This window comes from Pristiophorus japonicus, chromosome 1 (assembly GCF_044704955.1).
Source record: "Pristiophorus japonicus isolate sPriJap1 chromosome 1, sPriJap1.hap1, whole genome shotgun sequence".
NCBI lineage: Eukaryota > Metazoa > Chordata > Chondrichthyes > Pristiophoridae > Pristiophorus > Pristiophorus japonicus.
In genome coordinates, this window is record NC_091977.1 from 19103979 (window position 1) to 19121852 (window position 17874).

The 17874-nt window shown below is 48.5% G+C and overlaps 1 protein-coding gene across 1 annotated transcript in view; it reads right to left on the reverse strand.

Moving 5' to 3' along the window:
* LOC139276698 (probable ATP-dependent RNA helicase DDX60) overlaps window positions 1-17874 on the reverse strand; it is a 159552-nt gene that overhangs the window by 91489 nt on the left and 50189 nt on the right. Inside the window, exons 15-20 of the mRNA XM_070894704.1 lie at window positions 16636-16794; window positions 15212-15361; window positions 14384-14503; window positions 13196-13291; window positions 4987-5102; window positions 3233-3369 (exon numbers count right to left, since the gene is read on the reverse strand). Coding sequence (XP_070750805.1) covers window positions 3233-3369; window positions 4987-5102; window positions 13196-13291; window positions 14384-14503; window positions 15212-15361; window positions 16636-16794 — 778 coding nt within the window. The remainder of the gene's footprint in view (window positions 1-3232; window positions 3370-4986; window positions 5103-13195; window positions 13292-14383; window positions 14504-15211; window positions 15362-16635; window positions 16795-17874) is intronic.

Genomic DNA, 17874 nt, shown 5'->3' on the forward strand with positions numbered 1-17874 from the left:
TTAAGGAGCGTCTTGAAGGCGGAAAGAGAGGTAGAGAGGCGGAGGGGTTTAGGCAGGGAGTTCCAGAGCTTGGGGCCCAGGCAACAGAAGGCACGGCCACCGATGGTTGAGAGATTATAATCAGGGATGCTCAAGAGGGCAGAATTAGAGGAGCGCAGACATCTCAGGAGGTGGGGGGGTGGGGAGAGGGGCTGGAGGAGATTACAGAGATAGGGAGGGGCGAGGGCCATGGAGGGATCTGAAAACAAAAATGTGATTTTTGAAATCGAGGAATTGCTTAACCGGGAGCCAATGCAGGTCAGCGAGCACAGGGGGTGATGGGTAAGCAGGACTTGGTGCGAGTTAGGACACATCCAGTCGAGTTTTGGATCACCTCTATTTTACGTAGGGTAGAAAGGCTTTCATTATCTTAACGACCTTTAAATATGTTGAACTGAGGTCCCACCGGACGGATTGTAAAGATCCCACAGCACAAGTTGAAGAAGAGCGGGGAGTTCCCCTGGTGTCCTGGTCAACATATCTCCCTCAACCAGTGCCACCAGAGTGAGGTTAACTGCCGACTCCTCCCATTGCTGCTTGTACAATGGCTGCCGCATTGGCCTACGTAATATTCACGGCACTTCAGAGTAACTAACGGCACGTGAGAGACAGGGCAAGGTGCCAAGCAAATGTAAGTCCTTCTCTTTCTTTTGAACAGAAACTGCTCCCCTTCAAAACACTGAGCCACAACATGCAACTCACCCTTTCTTATGTCAAGATTGATCAATGCAATTTTCAACCATCAGTAACATAGCTACAGGCTCGTGTTTCAAAATATTGTAGGGCTGGAGGAGGTACAGAGTTAGGGAGGAGCGAGACCATGGAGGGATTTGAAGACAAATCATAGAAATTTACAGCACGGAAAAAGGCCATTGGGGCTGAAATCTTGCCTTTTGTTAAGAGCAGCTGCCGGCGGTAACCGGGTGGTAATGAGTTTCCGCCCAGTCGGGGCGGACTCTCCGCCGATCGGGACATTGCCCTCCTGAGGGGGAGAAGGTATCCGTTCCGCTCCTGTGCAAATGGCGGTAGTGACGTCATTAAGGCGCGCACTGCCTGGTCCCCGTCCGGAAGCGACGTTGCCCTCAAACGGTCAATCAACCGCTGGTCGGTGCCCCCTGACAGCTTCCCGCGGCGGGAAGCTGCCGGTGGCTGGGCAGCGCGTCCGCCCTTAAAGAGGAGGGCAGACCGCCGTGGCCGCCATTTTCTTTTCACTGTCGGCCGACTCTGCAATCGACCTGACAGTGGCGGCAACAGGTTCGACCGGTCCGCCAACAGGCAGCTCGGCTCGGCACCCCCTCTCGGGTGCCGGCCCACTGCCCGGCCGAAGCGCTCCGTGGATCGCCCGGTGGGCGGTCAAGTAGTCCTCGCAGCGTCCCTCCCCCTAAGTGAAGGGGACGGACGTTGCTAAGCGTCAGTGCGAGGCGGCACGTCTACATCACGCTGATGACACCGCCCGCATTCCGCGCCGCTCACGACTCACTTCTGCCCCTCTGCCACCCCAAACACCGCCCCAATGATTTTTACGAAGAGGGCATTTTCCCTCTGTTCCCCGCCCCGTCGATTGGGGCGGTAACTCAACAAATAATTCTAATTATGCGGAGGGCAATTTCGGCCACATCTGCGCCGGCCGACAAAGAGCTACCCAGCCAATTCCCACTGTCCAGCTCTCGGTCCGTAGCCCTGTAGGTTACAGCACTTCAAGCGCACATCCAAGTACTTCTTACATGTGGTGAGGGTTTCTTCCTCGACCAGCCTTTCAGGCAGTGAGTTCCAGACCCCTGTGAGTGAAAAGAAATCCCCTCAAATCCCCTCTAAACCTCCTACCAATTACTTTAAATCTATGCCCCCCAGTCGTTGACCCCTCAGGGAAGGGAAGTAGGTCCTTCCTGTCCACCCTATCGAGGATGAGAATTTTAACATCCACAGGAGTTGCTGGACCGGGTGCCGAACTCTCAGGAGGGGGTTCTACGTATCTTTAAAAAATGAGTTAAAAGAAGAACATTTGACATTCAATTGTTTATTTTATTAAATATATCATTGGGTGATTTTATGTGTCAGTGTCAGGATATAAAGGTTGTTTATTTTCTCCCTGCCCTTGTCAGGCCAGTGTAAGTGTGGGAAACTGGAAGCAGTATGCTTCTACATAACTAAACGTGCTGAAAATATACAGCAGAAAGGGTTAGCATCTGCACAGCAACAAAGAATAATCTGTTGCCGGTACACTTGTCTACACTAATCCATCTTTCGCCTTCTCAGATGGTGCCAAGGCCGACAATATTCTTCCAGCACCTTCTGCTAACAAAGCACTGGCAGTGTTCTGTTTACCTGTGTGATATTCTTACAGTTTGCTCACAAATTATTAAAGAATTCCTGAAGCGTTTGCAGCATGAACTCCGGGAAATGAGCCCGAACCCATTAGGTGCCATTCAGTGTGACACTGAGCCATGGACCGCTTGTGCACTTCCGTTTAAAATCACAAAGGGTTTAGATCGAGTAAATAAGGAGAAACTGTTTCCAATGGCTGAAGGGTCGGTAACCAGAGGGCACAGATTTAAGGTGATGGGGAAAAGAACCAGAGGCGACTTGAGGAAAAACGTTTTCATGCAACTCGAGGTGTAAATTTGGAAGGCACTGTGTGATAGGGTGGTGGAGACCGATTCAATCAATAGCAGCCTTCAAAAGGGAGTTGGATAAATACTTGAAGTAGAACAAACTGCAGGGATATGGGGAAAGGGCGGGGGGAGTGGGGTTAACTGGGTTGCTCTTCGAAAGAGCCGGTGCAGACTCGACGGGCCGAATGGCCCTCCACTGCGCTATACTGTTCTATAATTCTACGATAATATTTTCACCGCAATGAAGGATAGTAAGAACGGGAAGAACGTGGGAAGATGCAGGAAATTTGTTGTCATGTATCCTACATGGCTACTGTTGGTACTATCACAAGGTGTGCCACCAGAGGGCACAGCAGTGGGAGACTTGTAGGTTACCTGTACAGGTGGGCCTGGCCTAGTATAAAAGGCAGGCCACCAGGTGTGATCCTCACTCTGGAGTTAACTAATAAAGGACTAAGGTCACTACAGTTCAAGTACAACACATTGCCTCGTGGAGTCATTATCAGAGCATCTATGGACACAACAGTTGTGTTCAGTAACACTGCCTTTTTTCAACAGGTTCTCCTTATCGGTGTCAGTACCTAGTCTCACTTTGAAGGACTGCTCCTCCCTGCGTGCCTGTTGCTTTCTTTTGCTTTTCTGGCTCGTGTTCGATGAAGGTGGTTCCTCTGAGCTGCTTTCCACTCGTTCCCAATACGTCTTCACCGATTGTAGCCATCTGTCAACAAAATGACCCAGTTTGAGGCCTCCATGGAAAAGTTGATGGGATTGTTCCCCTTGCATAGAATTTGCAGACAGAGTCAGGCCTTTCAGCCCAACGGGTCCGAACTGGTGTTTCTGTTCCACATGGGCCTCCTCCTACCCTGCTTCATCTCACCCTATCAACATATCCTTCTATTCCTTTCTCTCTTATGCACTTGTCTAGCCTCCCCTTAAATGCATCAATGCTACTCACCTACTCCATGTGGTAGCAAATTCCACATTCTCACCACCCTCTGGGTAAAGAGTTTGCTCCTGAAGACTTTCACGACCACCAGACATCTCAAATGTGCTTTACAGCCAGTGAAGTACTTTTGGAGTGCAGTCATTGTTGTAATCTAGAGCAAAGAACCCCAGCCTGTTCAGACTTTCCTGATGTTATAACCTCTCTGTTCTGGTATCAACCTTGTCGATCTTTTTTGCACCTTCTCCAGTGCGCCTTAGAGCAGAGAAGGTTAAGGGGAGATTTGATAATGCTGATCAAAATTATGAGCGGCTTTGATAGAGTAGGAACTGTTTCCACCGGCAGGAGAACACTAACCAGAGGGCACAGATTACAGATAATTGGTAAAAGACGACAACTGGTGTTGTTCGTCACTTCACAGAATCATAGAATGATTCACCATCGAAGGAGGCCAATCGCCCATCGTGCCTGTGCCAGCTCTTTGAAAGAGCTATCCAATTAGTCTCACTCCCCGCCCCCACCCCCCACTCTTTCTCCATAGCCCTGTATTTTTTTTCCTTTTCCAATTCCCTTTTGAAAGTCAATATTGAATCTGCTTCCACCGCCCTTTCAGGCAGCACAGTCCAGATCACAACAACTCGCTGCGTAAAAAAACATTCTCCTCATCTCACCTTTAGTTTTGTAGGCTGAGCAAAGAGGTGAAATAAATATAATTGGTTAAGGGAGGGCTGTATCTCTACTGAGCAGAGATTAAACATGACCACACCTCCCAAACCCGCGATCTCTACCACCCAGAAGGACAAGGGCAGCGGGTGCATGGGAACACCATCACCTGCAAGTTCCCCTTCAAGTCACACACCATCCTGACTTGGAAATATATCGCCATTCCTTCATTGTCGCTGGTTCAAAATCCTGGAACTCCCTCCCTAACAGCACTGTGGGAGCACCTTCACCACATGGACTTCAGCGGTTCAAGAAGGCGGCTCACCACCACCTTCTCAAGGGCAATTAGGGATGGGCAATAAATGCCAACCTTGCCAGCGACGCCCACATCCTGTAAACGTAATGGTGACCATGAAACTGCCGGATTGTCATAAAAACCCGTCTGATTCACTAACGTCCTTTAGGGAAGGAAATCTGCTGCCCTTACCCGGTCTGGGCCTATATGTGACTCCAGACCCACAGCAATATGTTTGACTCTTAACTGTCCTCTGAAATGGCGGATCACCACTACCTTCTCAAGGGCAATTGGGGATGGGCAATAAATACCGGCCTTGCCGGCAACGCCCACATCCCAGGAATGAATAAAAAATAAAAATTAAAAAAATATAGAAAACATGAGGTTAATTATAGACAATAATGTAAATGTGAAATGATTTAATGCAAAATTACTGAGTGAGGTCTTCTGGGTTGCTGATGGTTGCTGACAAAGCCAGGAAAGGGCAACGGATTATCGCCAATAGATGTTCCCAGACTTCTGCACCTATTTCTCCACCCAGACAATGAACCTGCAACATAAAGATAACAGTTCATCGTTTCGCATCACGTCTTCTACTTACATAGCCAACAAAACATGAGGGAAAAGAAAGAGCGGTGAGAGGAATCTTTTCTCGGGTTTGGATATTAAGGGATGTGGAACCAAGGTGGGTAGATGGAGTTAAGGTACAGATCAGCCACGATCTGATTGAATTGGCAGAACAGTTTCGAGGGATGGAATGGCTTACTCCTGTTCCTGTGCCCCTATTCCCATTACTGTACAATTGACACAAGCAACTTCTCCAATTGATGCAGTTTGCCAACATTCTCAGTCACCCATCCAAAGTACTATTTTATGGTGACTTACTTCAGGAACAATATACTTGCCTTGGAGGGAGTGCAACAAAAGTTCACCAGACTGATTCCTGGGATGGGGGGATTGTCCGATGAGGAGAGATTGAGCAGACTAGGCCCGTATTCTCTCGAGTTTAGAAGGAGAGGTGATCTCATTGAAACATACAACATTCTTTCAGGGCTTGACAGGGTAGATGCTGGAAGGATGTTTCCTCTGGCTGGGGAATCTAGAACCAGGGGTCACAGTCTCAGAATAAGGGGGTCAGCATTTACGACAGAGATGAGGAGAAATGTCTTCACTCAGAGGATTGTGAATCTTTGGAACTTCCTACGCAGTGAGCTGTGGATGCTGAGTCGTTGAGTATATTCAAAACTGAGATCGATAGATTTTTGGACTCTCGGGGAATCAAGGGTGATGCAGATAGTGCGGGAAAGTGGAGTTGAGGTAGAGGGTCAGCCACGATCTTACTGAACGGCAGAGCAAGCTCGAGGGGCCGAATGATCTAAAATTGTTTCTAATTCTAATTTTCTTATGTCGTTATTATAGTGTTCCGAACACAGATGAGACAGCACACAGGGAGGTTAAAGTAACGGTGACCTCAGTCTTTATTAAGACACTCCAGAGTGAGGAACAGGCCTTAGGGGCCGGCTTATATACAGTGCTCCCAAGGGACGCTGGGATCCCTTGGGACTTCAGGGGATGAGCTTCCCTGGTGGCGGAACATGGGAGTGCATGCTTTACAGATACACAACATCACTCCCCTCCAAAGTCAAAGTGAAAACTATTTACAAGGTGAGGCGGTCGGGAGCCTTTCTTTCCCTGGTGGACCGCCTCGGTACAAATGTCTGTTCTGGTGTGTTGGCTGTGCCTTCGCTGGCCTGGCATGTTGTTGGCTCTGCAGGGCTGCTGGGTGAGCCTGGCCTTGCTGGGCTGTTGGGCGTGTGGTGTCATTGATCCTTTGGGTGTGTGTTGTGGGCTCGAAAAAGGTGGTGTCTGCTGTGGGTTGTTCAGGGCAGTCTGTGAACCGCAGCCTCGTTTGGTCCAGGTGTTTTCTGCAAATTTGTCCATTGTCGAGTTTGACTACAAACATCCTACTCCCTTCTTTAGCTATCACCGTGCCCACGATCCACTTGGGACCATGTCCAGAGTTTAGCACATACACAGGGTCATTCAGATCAATTTCCCGTGACACAGTGGCGCCACCATCGTTTACATTTTGTTGCTGCCGCCTGCTCTCTACCTGATCATGCAGGTTGGGGTGGACCAGTGATAGTCTGGTTTTCAGTGTCCTTTTCAAGAGTAGCTCCGCCGGGGGCACCCTGTGAGTGAGTGGGGTCTCGTGCGGTAGCTAAGCAGTACTCGTGACAGGCGGGTTTGGAGTGAGCCTTCTGTGACTTGTTTAAGGCTCTGTTTGATTGTTTGTATTGCTTGCTCTGCCTGCCCATTGGAGGCTGGTTTAAACGGGGCCGAGGTGACCTGTTTGATCCCATTGCGGGTCATGAATTCTTTACATTCTGCACTGGTGAAACATGGCCCATTGTCACTGACCAGTATGTCAGGCAGGCCGTGGGTGGCAAACATGGCCCTCAGGCTTTCAATGGTGGCGGTGGCGGTGCTTCTCGACATTATTTCACATTCAATCCATTTTGAAAAAGCATCCACCACCACCAGGAACATTTCACCGAGAAACGGGCCTGCATAGTCGACATGGATCCTTGACCATGGTCTGGAGGGCCAGGACCACAAACCTAGTGGTGCCTCTCTGGGCACGTTGCTTAACTGAGCACACACGCAACATTGCCGTACACAGGACTCCAAGTCAGAGTTGATACCGGGCCACCACACGTGGGATCTGTCTATCACTTTCATCATTACTATACCCGGGTGTGTGCTGTGGAGATCCGAGATGAACGTCTCCCTGCCCTTTGTGGGACAGCTCGTCCTTTCGCCATTGGAACGGCTTGATTAGCTCTTGCATTTCAACGGGGATGATGGCCCAGCTCCCATGCACTACGCAGTTTTTTAACTAGAGACAGCAGAGGATCTTGACTGGTCCAAGTCCTAATCTAGCAGACCATGACAGGTGATTTATCATTTTCAAATGCTTCCATGACCATCAACAAGTTTGCGGGCTGCGCCACCATCAACAAGTTTGCAGGCTGCGCCATTTCCACCCCCGTGGTGGGCAATGGTAGCCGACTGTTGCATCCGCACAGTTCTTGGTGCCTGGCCTGTGGCGGATGGTATAGTTATACGCTGATAGCGTGAGTGCCCACCTTTGTATGCGGGCTGAGGCATTAGTATTTATCCCCTTATTTCAGCGAACAGGGATATGAGGGGCTTGTGATAGGTTTCCAGCTCAAATTTGAGGCCAAAACAGGTACAGATGCATTTTCTTTACCCCGAACACACATGCTAATGCCTCTTTCTCAATCATGCTGTCGGCCCTCTCGGCCTTAGACAAGCTCCTGGAGGCATAGGCAATAGGTTGCAACTTCCCCGCAACGTTAGCTTGTTGTAATACACACCCGATTCCGTACGACGATGCATCACATGCTAGCACAAGTCTTTTACACGGGTTATACAATACAAGCAGCTTGTTGGAGCATAAAATGTTTCTGTCTATCTCAAACGCAATTACTTGTTTTTTTCCTCCAATCCCAGTTCTCATCTTTACGCAATAACACATGTAGGGGCTCGAAGAGGGTGCTTAACCCCGGTAGGAAGTTACCAAAATAGTTGAGGAGTCCCAGGAACGACCACAGCTCCGTGACGTTCTGTGGCCTGGGCGCATTCCTGATAGCCTCTGTCTTGGCGTCTGTGGGCCGAATGCCGTCCACCGCGATCTTTCTCCCCAAAAACTCCACTTCTGTTGCCATGAAGACGCATTTCGAGCTCTTCAGCCGCAGCCCTGCACGATGCAGTCGCTGGAGGACCTCCTCCAGGTTTTGTAGGTGCTCGCCAGTGTCCCAACCCGTGATCAATATGTCATCCTGAAAAACCACCATGCGTGGTACCGACTTGAGTAGGCTCTCCATGTTTCTCTGGAAGATCGCTGCAGCCGACTGAATTCCAAACAGGCATCTGTTGTAGATGAGCAGTCCCTTGTGCGTGTTGATGCAGGTGATGCCCTTCGAAGACTCCTCCAGTTCCTGCGTCATGTTGGCCGAAGTCAGGTCGAGCTTGGTGAACGTCTTGCCTCCTGCCAGCGTCGCAAATACGTAGTCTGCCTTAGGTACCGGGTATTGGTCATGTAGCAAGAAACGATTAATAGTTACTTTATAATCGCCGCAAATCCTGACCGTGCCATCACTTTTGAGTACTGGAACAATCGGGCTAGCCCACTCGCTGAATTCCACTGGGGAGATGATGCCCTCGCGTTGCAGCCTGTCCAGCTCGATTTCCACTCTCTCCCTCATCGTGTGAGGTACCGCTCGCGCCTTGTGGTGAATGGGTCATGCCTCTGGGACCAAGTGGATCCGCACCTTCGCCCCGGAAAAGTTTCCAATGCCTGGCTCAAAAAGGGAAGGAAATTTGTTAAGAACCTGGGTACATGAGGCCTCATGTGATAGTGCTTGGATGTCATCCCAGTTCCAGCAGATTTTTCCCAGCCAGCTCCTTCCAAGCAGTGTGGGGACATCGCCCGGGACAATCCAGAATAGAAGTTCATGCACCTTGCCCTGGTATGTGACCTTGACCATGGCGCTGCCGAGGACAGTGATGAGCTCTTTTGTGTACGTTCTCAGTTTCGTGTGGATGGGGCTCAGGGCTGGTCTGAGTGCCTTGTTGCACCACGGTCTCTCAAACATCTTTTTACTCATGATGGATTGGCTAGCGCCAGTGTCCAGTTCCATGGCTACGGGTAAGCCATTCAATTTTACATTTAGCATTATAGGTGGACATTTTGTCGAAAATGTGTGCACGCCGTGTACTTCAGCATCAGCCTCCTCTCTCTGAGGCTCGAAATTGCGTTGATCCACCATGGACCGATCTTCCTCTGCCACCTGGTGGTTAGCAGGTTCTGCAGAGCTTGCAGCTCATCTGCAAGCTCGTTGGAGGTGCCCCATTGTTCCACAGCTCTTGCAAACATATCCTTTGAAGCGGCATGAATAGTCTGAATGGAAGCCTCCACAATGCCAGCAAGGTGTGAATTGCCTTGCATTCATCCTTTGTTGCGGACTCTGAGTCATCTGGGTCACCTGAGGCCTGCTGGCAGTTGCAGACTCGTGGTTTCTGCCCTGTACATTTCTGCTCGCAAACACAGTTCCAGTTATTTTATGAACATTGCTAGCACTTGTGTGCTGAGAGATTTGTTTGGTGTTATCACTGGTGGACATAAACGCCTGTGCTATCGCAATGGCCTTACTGAGGGTCAGTGTCTCTACAGTCAAAAGTTTTCGTAGGATGGTCACGTGGCCAATGCCCAGTACACAAAGTCTCTGAGCATCTGATCCAGGTAGCCATCAAACTCACATTGTCCTGCAAGTCGTCTTAGCTCGGCGATGTAGCTCGCCACTTCCTGACCTTCAGATCGCTGGCACGTGTAGAAGCGATACCTCGCCATCAGCATGCTCTCCCTCGGGTTAAGATGTTCCCGAACCAGTGTACACAGCTACTCATATGACTTATCTGTGGATTTCACCGGAGCCAGAAGATTCTTCATGAGGCTGTAGATCGGTGTCCCGCAGACCGTGAGGAGGACCATTCTCCTTTTTGCAGCGCTTCCTTCTCCGTCCAACTCGTTGGCTACAAAGTACTGGTCTAGCCGTTCGACATAGGCTTCCCAGTCCTCACCCTCCGAGAACTTCTCCAGGATGCCCACAGTTTGCTGCATCTTTGCGTTGGATTCGTATACTCGTCGCCAGTTATTGTGTTCCTAAGACAGATGAGACTGCACACAGGGAGGTTAAAGTAACAGTGACCTCAGTCTTTATTAAGACACTCCAGAGTGAGGAACAAGCCTTAGGGGCCGGCTTATGTATGCTGGGATCCCTTGGGACTTCAGCGTATGCGCTCCCTGGTGGTGCAATATGGGTGTGCATGCTTTACAGATACACAACAGTTATGAAGAGTCTTGTTGAGGTTCGAGTTCCACAGGTGCCAGTCGCCCTCTGGTACTTTGCTCCCATTGGTCAGTCTTCACGTGAGCCTGCACAGTGAGTGTTTGGAGGTTCTCTGATCATGCCGGTCACATCGGAATCAGGCCCGAAACTGTCCTCACAGGCAAAAGAACCAGAGTGATAGAATTTCTTTACGCAACGAGTTGCTATGGTCTGGAATGCAATGCCTGAAATGGCGATGGTCACAGATTCACTAGTAACTTTCAAAAAAGAATTGGATAAATACTTGAATAGGAATTTGCAGGGACATGGGGGAAAAGCAGCAGGGAGTGGGACCAAATGGAAAGCTCCTTCAAAGAGGTACAGGCACAATGGGCTGAATGGCCTCTTTCTGTGCTGTATGATTCTATGATCCAACAAGATAGAGTAGATAGAATCAGACTCCTTCCATCTACCTCGGGTGAGTTGAAGTATAAAGAGTGGGAGGAGACTCGTGTGGAGCATAAACACCAGCATAGAGCCAGTTGGTCCAATTCTGTGCTGCAAACCCCATGCAATTCCAGTGATTGAGGCATCAGTAATGAGGGGCTATAGATATCGCCAAGGCTTCTTCAACAGTACCTCCCAAACCCATGACCTCTACCACCTAGAAGGACAAGGGCAGCAGGTGCATGGGAACACCATCACCTGCAAGTTCCCCTCCAAGTCACACACCATGACTTGGAAATATATCGCCGTTCCTTCATCGTCGCTGGGTCAAAATCCTGGAACTCCCTCTCTAACGACACTGTGGGAGTACCTTCAGCACACGGACTGCAGCGGTTCAAGAAGGCGGCTCACCACCACCTTCTCAAGGGCAATTAGGGATGGGCAATAAATGCTGGCCTTGCCAGCGACGTCCAAATCCCATGAACAAATATAAAAAATAAAAATAAAAATATATATAAGCTTGATCTCGAACAGAGAGCAGGGGAAAATTGTTTACAGTGAGAGTTGCAATGATGTGGTATTCGTTTCCCGGGTTAATGGTTGAGGCTCAATCTATGACAACAGTCATAACGGACTCAATGGTTCGAATGGCCTCCGTCCATGCTGTGTCCATTCTATGAACAGTCGAGGTTAGATTGGAGAAGGGGTTGAAGTGAATCTGGGAACAGGGCGGGAAATGTGATTAGCACTATCTGCTCGCGTGAGAGCAAACGCCGACACAGACAGGATAGGCCGAATGAGCTGTTTCCGTGTTGTAACTGCTCTGTATAACGTCCCCACGTCTGCACTTTCCAGCAGTGTTTCAGATGGAGGGGTATCAGGGGCACGATCCCTGCCCCATTTGCCCGTCCCGACTCAAGGGACTTTGAAGCCAAATATTGAAAACCTGCAGCCACCTCGTGGGAGCTGAGCGAGTGAATCATAGATTTGGAACCTTATACAGAAGTATTCTCACACACAGTGAGTAAAGCTACATCGCGAGCAGCTGGAATGATACCAGAACTGGGAGGTTATACCCATCAGAAGCCACTGAACAGGCCGGGGCTCTTTTCTCCAGAAAAGAGAAGGCTGAGGGGGTGACCTGACAGAGGTTTTTAAGATTATGAGAGGGTTTGACAGGGTAGACGGACAGAAGGTGTTTCGACTTGCAAGCGAGACCAGAACTCGGGGCCATAAAGATAAGATAGTCACTAATAAATCCAATGGGGAATTCAGGAGAAACTTCGTTACCCAGAGAGTGGTGAGAATGTGGAACTCGCTCCCACAGGGAGGGGTTTGGGACAAATGGAACTGAAGCATTTAAGGGGAAGCTAGATAAACATGAGGGATAAAGGAATAGAAGTGTTTGCAGACGGGGCGAGATGAAGGTAGGGTGAGAGGAGGTTCGTGTGGAGCATAAACACCAGCATGGATAAATAGGACAAAACGGTCTGTTTCTGTGCTGCCAATACTATGGGCTAGAGATTGTGTAGCGCCCGGTTAGGGGCGATAACATTTCAGGGAGCGCAAATGTATCGCCGGGCGAAAAAGATTTGCTGCCGCCAGGAATTTCCGCTTTAGCGTTCCAAGAGGGAAGTGGAGCGTTAATTAAACACTGAGCATTGTTCCGTGCAGCCCTGCCGTCTGTACCGGCTCCTTCCCTCGCTTAGAGTGAAGAGCCAATGATGGGTTCCAGCAATCTTCACGCAGTCTGTGTTACGTGCCGAGCAGCCACACACACTCTCAAGAGAGAGCAGGGCTGAGCAACGGCGGGAGCAAAAGAAATCAGGAGGCAGCAGAATGGGGAGATAAATACATTTTGCCCCTCCTGACCACCATTGCCTTTAATTAGCGCTCCCCAAGCGGCCAGCCGAGGTGACAACGCCTCCTGCAGCTGCCGTTGTTGACGCCCGGCGATGCTGCAGGGGGCGGGAGTGAATATTACATCCGGGGCGGTAACGGGGTGCTGCGCGACGGATGACGTCATGAGCTATGGGGTGCAATAGAGCAAGGCGGTAAGTGTTAGCGCCAGCGCAAAACCACCAGGGAAGTTCACAGGCATTGTGTCGGTGATTTTGCCGTGCCCAGTCGGTAACCGCTTAGCACCCCGTTACCGCCCCCCCCGCAGGTACTAACAGGAGGTGCAACCAGGCCAATTTCCCTCCCGATGTGACGAACTAACTTCAAGTGATCCATACACCAATTATTATTCGGCAACTTAATGGCCAATCTAGTTTCTTACCTCATCAAATATCACATATTTAATCCTTTTTGCCCAATCCTGTTGATGAGGACTAAGTAGGAGAATTTCTAAACACTGTGGTACAGTCACAAGGACCTGCAGGAAATGGATATTTCATCAGACTTTCCGATAGCAAACAGAAAACATCACTACTTACCGTTCAACCTCCACCCTCCATAAAACTGAGCTCATCCAAAACTCTGCTGTCCATATTCTAACTCACACCAAGTCCCGCTCACCCATTACTCCTGTGCTCACCGACCTACTATGGCTCCCGGTCCCTGAATGGCTCCATTTAAAAATTCTCAACCTGATGTTCAAATCCCTCCATAGCCTTGCCCCTCCCGGTCTCTGTAACATCCTCCAGCCCTGCTATCCTCCAAAATCTGTGCATTCCTCTAACCCTGGCCTCGTGTTCATCCTTCACTTCTTTCGCCCAACAATTGGCGGCCGTGCCTTCAGCTGCCTGTGCCCGAAGCTCAGGACTTCCCTCCCTGAACCTCTCCACCTCTCTGCCTCTCTCTCCTCCATAAACCATTTTATAATGGAGTTAGACGGGTACTTGAAGATAAGGAACTTACAGAGTTACAGATAAAAAGTAAGGGTGTGGGACTCAGCACGTTCGCTCTTTCAAAGAGCCAACACAGGAACGGCGGGCCGAATGGCCTTCTCTGTGCTGTCCGTTTCTATGATTCTATGATTCTAAGTTGCTCCTTAAAACCTACCTCTTTCACCAAGCTTTTGATCACCCGTCCTAATGTCTCCTACTTTGGCTCAGTGTCATAACTTATTAATTACTCTCCTGAGCACCACCTTGGGTGGTTTTACTTTGTTAAAGGCGCTATATTAATGCAAATTGCTGTTGAAATCTGTGGGTTGGCATCAGATAAAATTACCTCAAAAGCTCCCATATTCGTACAAACCCAACTGTTTCACTGAAGACCTTCAGGGAAGGTAACCAACCACCCCTACCGAGTAGAGTCTACATGTGACTCCAGTCCCGCCCTATGTGGTTGACCTCGTAATGACCTCAAGGCAACTAGGAATGGGTTGTGTTGCCCACGTCCCAAGAACAATGTTTTTATATCAGGCACTTGGATTTAGAACATAACTCATGGCTTTTCTATCTTCTTGAAGTTGTAATTATCTTAATGACTGTAGTATCATGTAATATAACCTAGAATATACCTGACAATTGTTAACATTGAACTGATAATCTCTTGTGAGGCATCCACACACAGCCGCTCCTTGTGGTAATGACTTGGTAAACCTTGCGTAGACAGTTGCCACCACTTGATTGACAAGGGCCTAACAAAAAGAACAGGTGTTATTGTTATATTTGAGGGAAGAGATTCTGCTGACAGCTATTTTAATGCAGGTACTAACTTACCTGTGGCTCAGTGGGCAGCATTCTCGCTTTTGTGAGTCGGAAGGTTGTGGGTTCAAGTCTCACTCCATGGACTTGAGCAGAAAAGTCTAGGCTAACACTCCCAGTGCAGTGCTGAGGGAGCGCTGCACTGTCGGAAGTGCCGTCTTTCAGATGAGATGTTAAACCGAGCCCCCATCTGCTCTCTCAATAGATCCCATGGCACGATTTTGAAGAAGAGCAGGAGACTAGAACTGGAGGACATAACCTTAGAATAAGGGGCTGCCCATTTAAAATTGAGATGAGGAGGAATTTCTTCTCTCAGAGGGTTGTAAATCTGTGGAATTCACTGCCTCAGAGAGCTGTGGAAGCTGAGTCATTGAATAATTTTAAGACAGAGATCAACAGTTTCTTAACCGATAAGGGAATAAGGGGTTATGGGGAGCGGGCAGGGAAGTGGACCTGAGTCCACGATCGAATCAGCCATGATCGTATTAAATGGTGGAGCAGGCTCGAGGGGCCGTATCTCCTGTTCCTATTTCTTATGTTTTTATGTCGTCCGCTGGTCGTGAAAGACCCCATATAGATGCAAGTCTTTCTTTCTTATAATTCAACCGCGTTTCATGCCATTACTGAATGTTGCCCCTTACCTTGGTTGGTGCAACGTACACCACAATGCCGGAATCACTGCTTCTCAGCACTTTCTCCATACAGTAGTAGGATGCATAGGTCTTTCCCGATGAGGTTGGAGCGACTATCACTGCAGATTCATTATTGTCCACTGCATCTAGTAGCTCTCTCTGAAATCAGACCAAAGACACGTCTCAAACATATTGCACCACTCTGTTCTACAATGTAGGTTTTGTAATCTTCACAGTCCCCAGTTTGGTTTTCACATTTAGAGAAACAAGTTATATTTTAATACATGTTCAGTTTCCATTATGTCGGGTTATCATTAACTGGGGAGAGGCAGAGTGGCATGTCATGATTTTGAACACCTCTAGCAAATCTCCACTTAACCTTCACTGCTCCAGCTTCTCCAGTCTCTCCATGTAACTGAAGTCCCTCGTCCCTGGAACCATTCTTGTAAATCTCCTCTGCACCCTGTCTATGCCCTTAACATCCTTCCTAAAGTGCGGTACCAGAATGGACACAATACTCCAAATGAGGCCTAACCAGTGATTGATAAAGGTTAAACATAATCTCTGATGAAAGGCCATTGACCTGAAATGTTATCTTCACAGCTGCTGCCTGAGCCGTTTTCTAGAATAGTACTTCCAGATACAGCAAAACACCAGTACGAGACAGTTCAAGAAAAAAAGCAAGACTTGGATTTATATAGCATCTTTCACGACCACCGGATGTCTCAAAGCGCTTTACAACCAATGAGGTACTTTTTGGAGTGTAGTCACTGTTGTAATGTGCGAATCGCAGCAAGCAGCAATGTGATAATGACCAGATAATCTGTATTTTTGTTATGCTGCTAAAGGGATAAATATTGACCAGGACACCAGTCAATTGGTTCAGGTGAAGGGCTGTGAAGGGCAAGTAGCTCTTTAACAGCTGGAACTCTTTGCCAGGAAGGGTGGTTGAAGTTAAGACCCTGAACTTGTTTAAGAACCAGCTTGATGCTGTAACAAAAGATGAAGAGGCTGGTGTACCGGCAGAATGAGTTGGAATGGGATGCAGATTCAAACGCGTAAAACACGCAGGCTTTCACCGATATCAGGAAGTAATTCCTCCCACAGAGAATGCCAAACACTTAAAGTCGAGCTTTGAGCTGAGTAGTGGAGGCAAAAACTCAGGAACTAGTTGGGAGAAAAAAACAAGAGGATGGGACAGGGGACTGTCGGGTCCATCTGCTCAGGTGGGCCGAAAGGCCTTCCTCACCTGTTCAGCTACCTGGGCTGTGCCGGACCGAGGAACATTTATGCCTCCATCAAAAAGATAGAAAAGGAAGTGTCACATGACGTATTAAGCATCCTCCCGCTTATATCCAGGTTAACAGGCCAAAACGTTGGTCGGGCTGCGATGACCTATAACATTCCTTTTCCTGCTGAACACTCGAAGTTACCTGCCATGTATCCGGTATGAAATGTCGAACCCTAGGATCAGGATCATTCCTTTCTTCCCGGAATAGGAAGGGACCCATGTATTGCAGCTGGAAACGTGCTGCTCCTAAACCGACTGGAAACTCGGGGTCTTTCATCAGTCCTCTTTTCATTCCTTGCTTCTGCAGTTAAACATTGGGAAGCAGAACTTATAACAGCCTGTTTTAGTAATCAGAAAAACTTCAATTCCTTACAATTTTACACCACAGATATGCAGGCTCCTTCATAAAATATCTCTCTACACAATCACTTTTGATAAATCAGTTGATCCACCGGGGTATTAACATAAGAACACAAGTGGGGGGCACTCAAGGAGGAGATCTGGAGGGCTCATATAGGTAAAAAACAGGATAAGGTCCTACAACCTGAATTTAGGGAACGAGGAGTTAAATGAAAAAGTAGGACCTCAAAGGTCTCAGGATTGCTACCAGTGCCCCGTGCTAGTCAGAGTAGGAATAGCAGGATAGTTCAGATGAATACATGGCTTGGTGCAAGGGGGAGGGATACAAATTCCTGGGACATTAGAACGGGTTCTGGGGGAGGTGGGACGAGTACAAACTGGACGGTCTGCACCTGGGCAGGCCCGGAACTGATGTCCAAGGTAGATTGTTTGCTAGTGCAGTTGGGGAGGGTTAAAACTAATATGGCAGGGGGATGGGAACCATTGCAGGGAGACAGAGGGAAGTAAAAAGGGAGCAGAAGCAAAAGGTAGGAAGGAGAAAAGTAAGAGTGGAGGGCAGAGAAATCAAGGGCAAAAGTCAAAAAGGGTCACATTACAACATAATTGTAAAAGGACAAAGAATGTTAAAAAAAACAAGCCTGAAGGCTCTGAGTCTCAATGCGAGGAGCATTGGTAATAAGGTAGGTGAATTGACTGCGCAGATAGCTGTTAACGGATATGATGTAATTGGGATTACGGAGACATAGCTCCAGGGTAACCAAGGCTGGGAACTCAACATCTATTCAATATTCAGGAAGGATAGACAGAAAGGAAAAGGAGGTGGGATAGCGTTACTGGTTACAGAGGAGATTAATGCAATATAAAGGAAGGACATTAGCTTCGATGATGTGGAATCTATATGGGTAGAGCTGTGAAACACCAAAGGGCAGAAAATGTTAGTGGGAGTTGTGTACAGACCACCAAACAGTAGTAGTGAGGTTGGGGACGGTATCAAACAGAAAATTAGAGATGCGTGTAATAA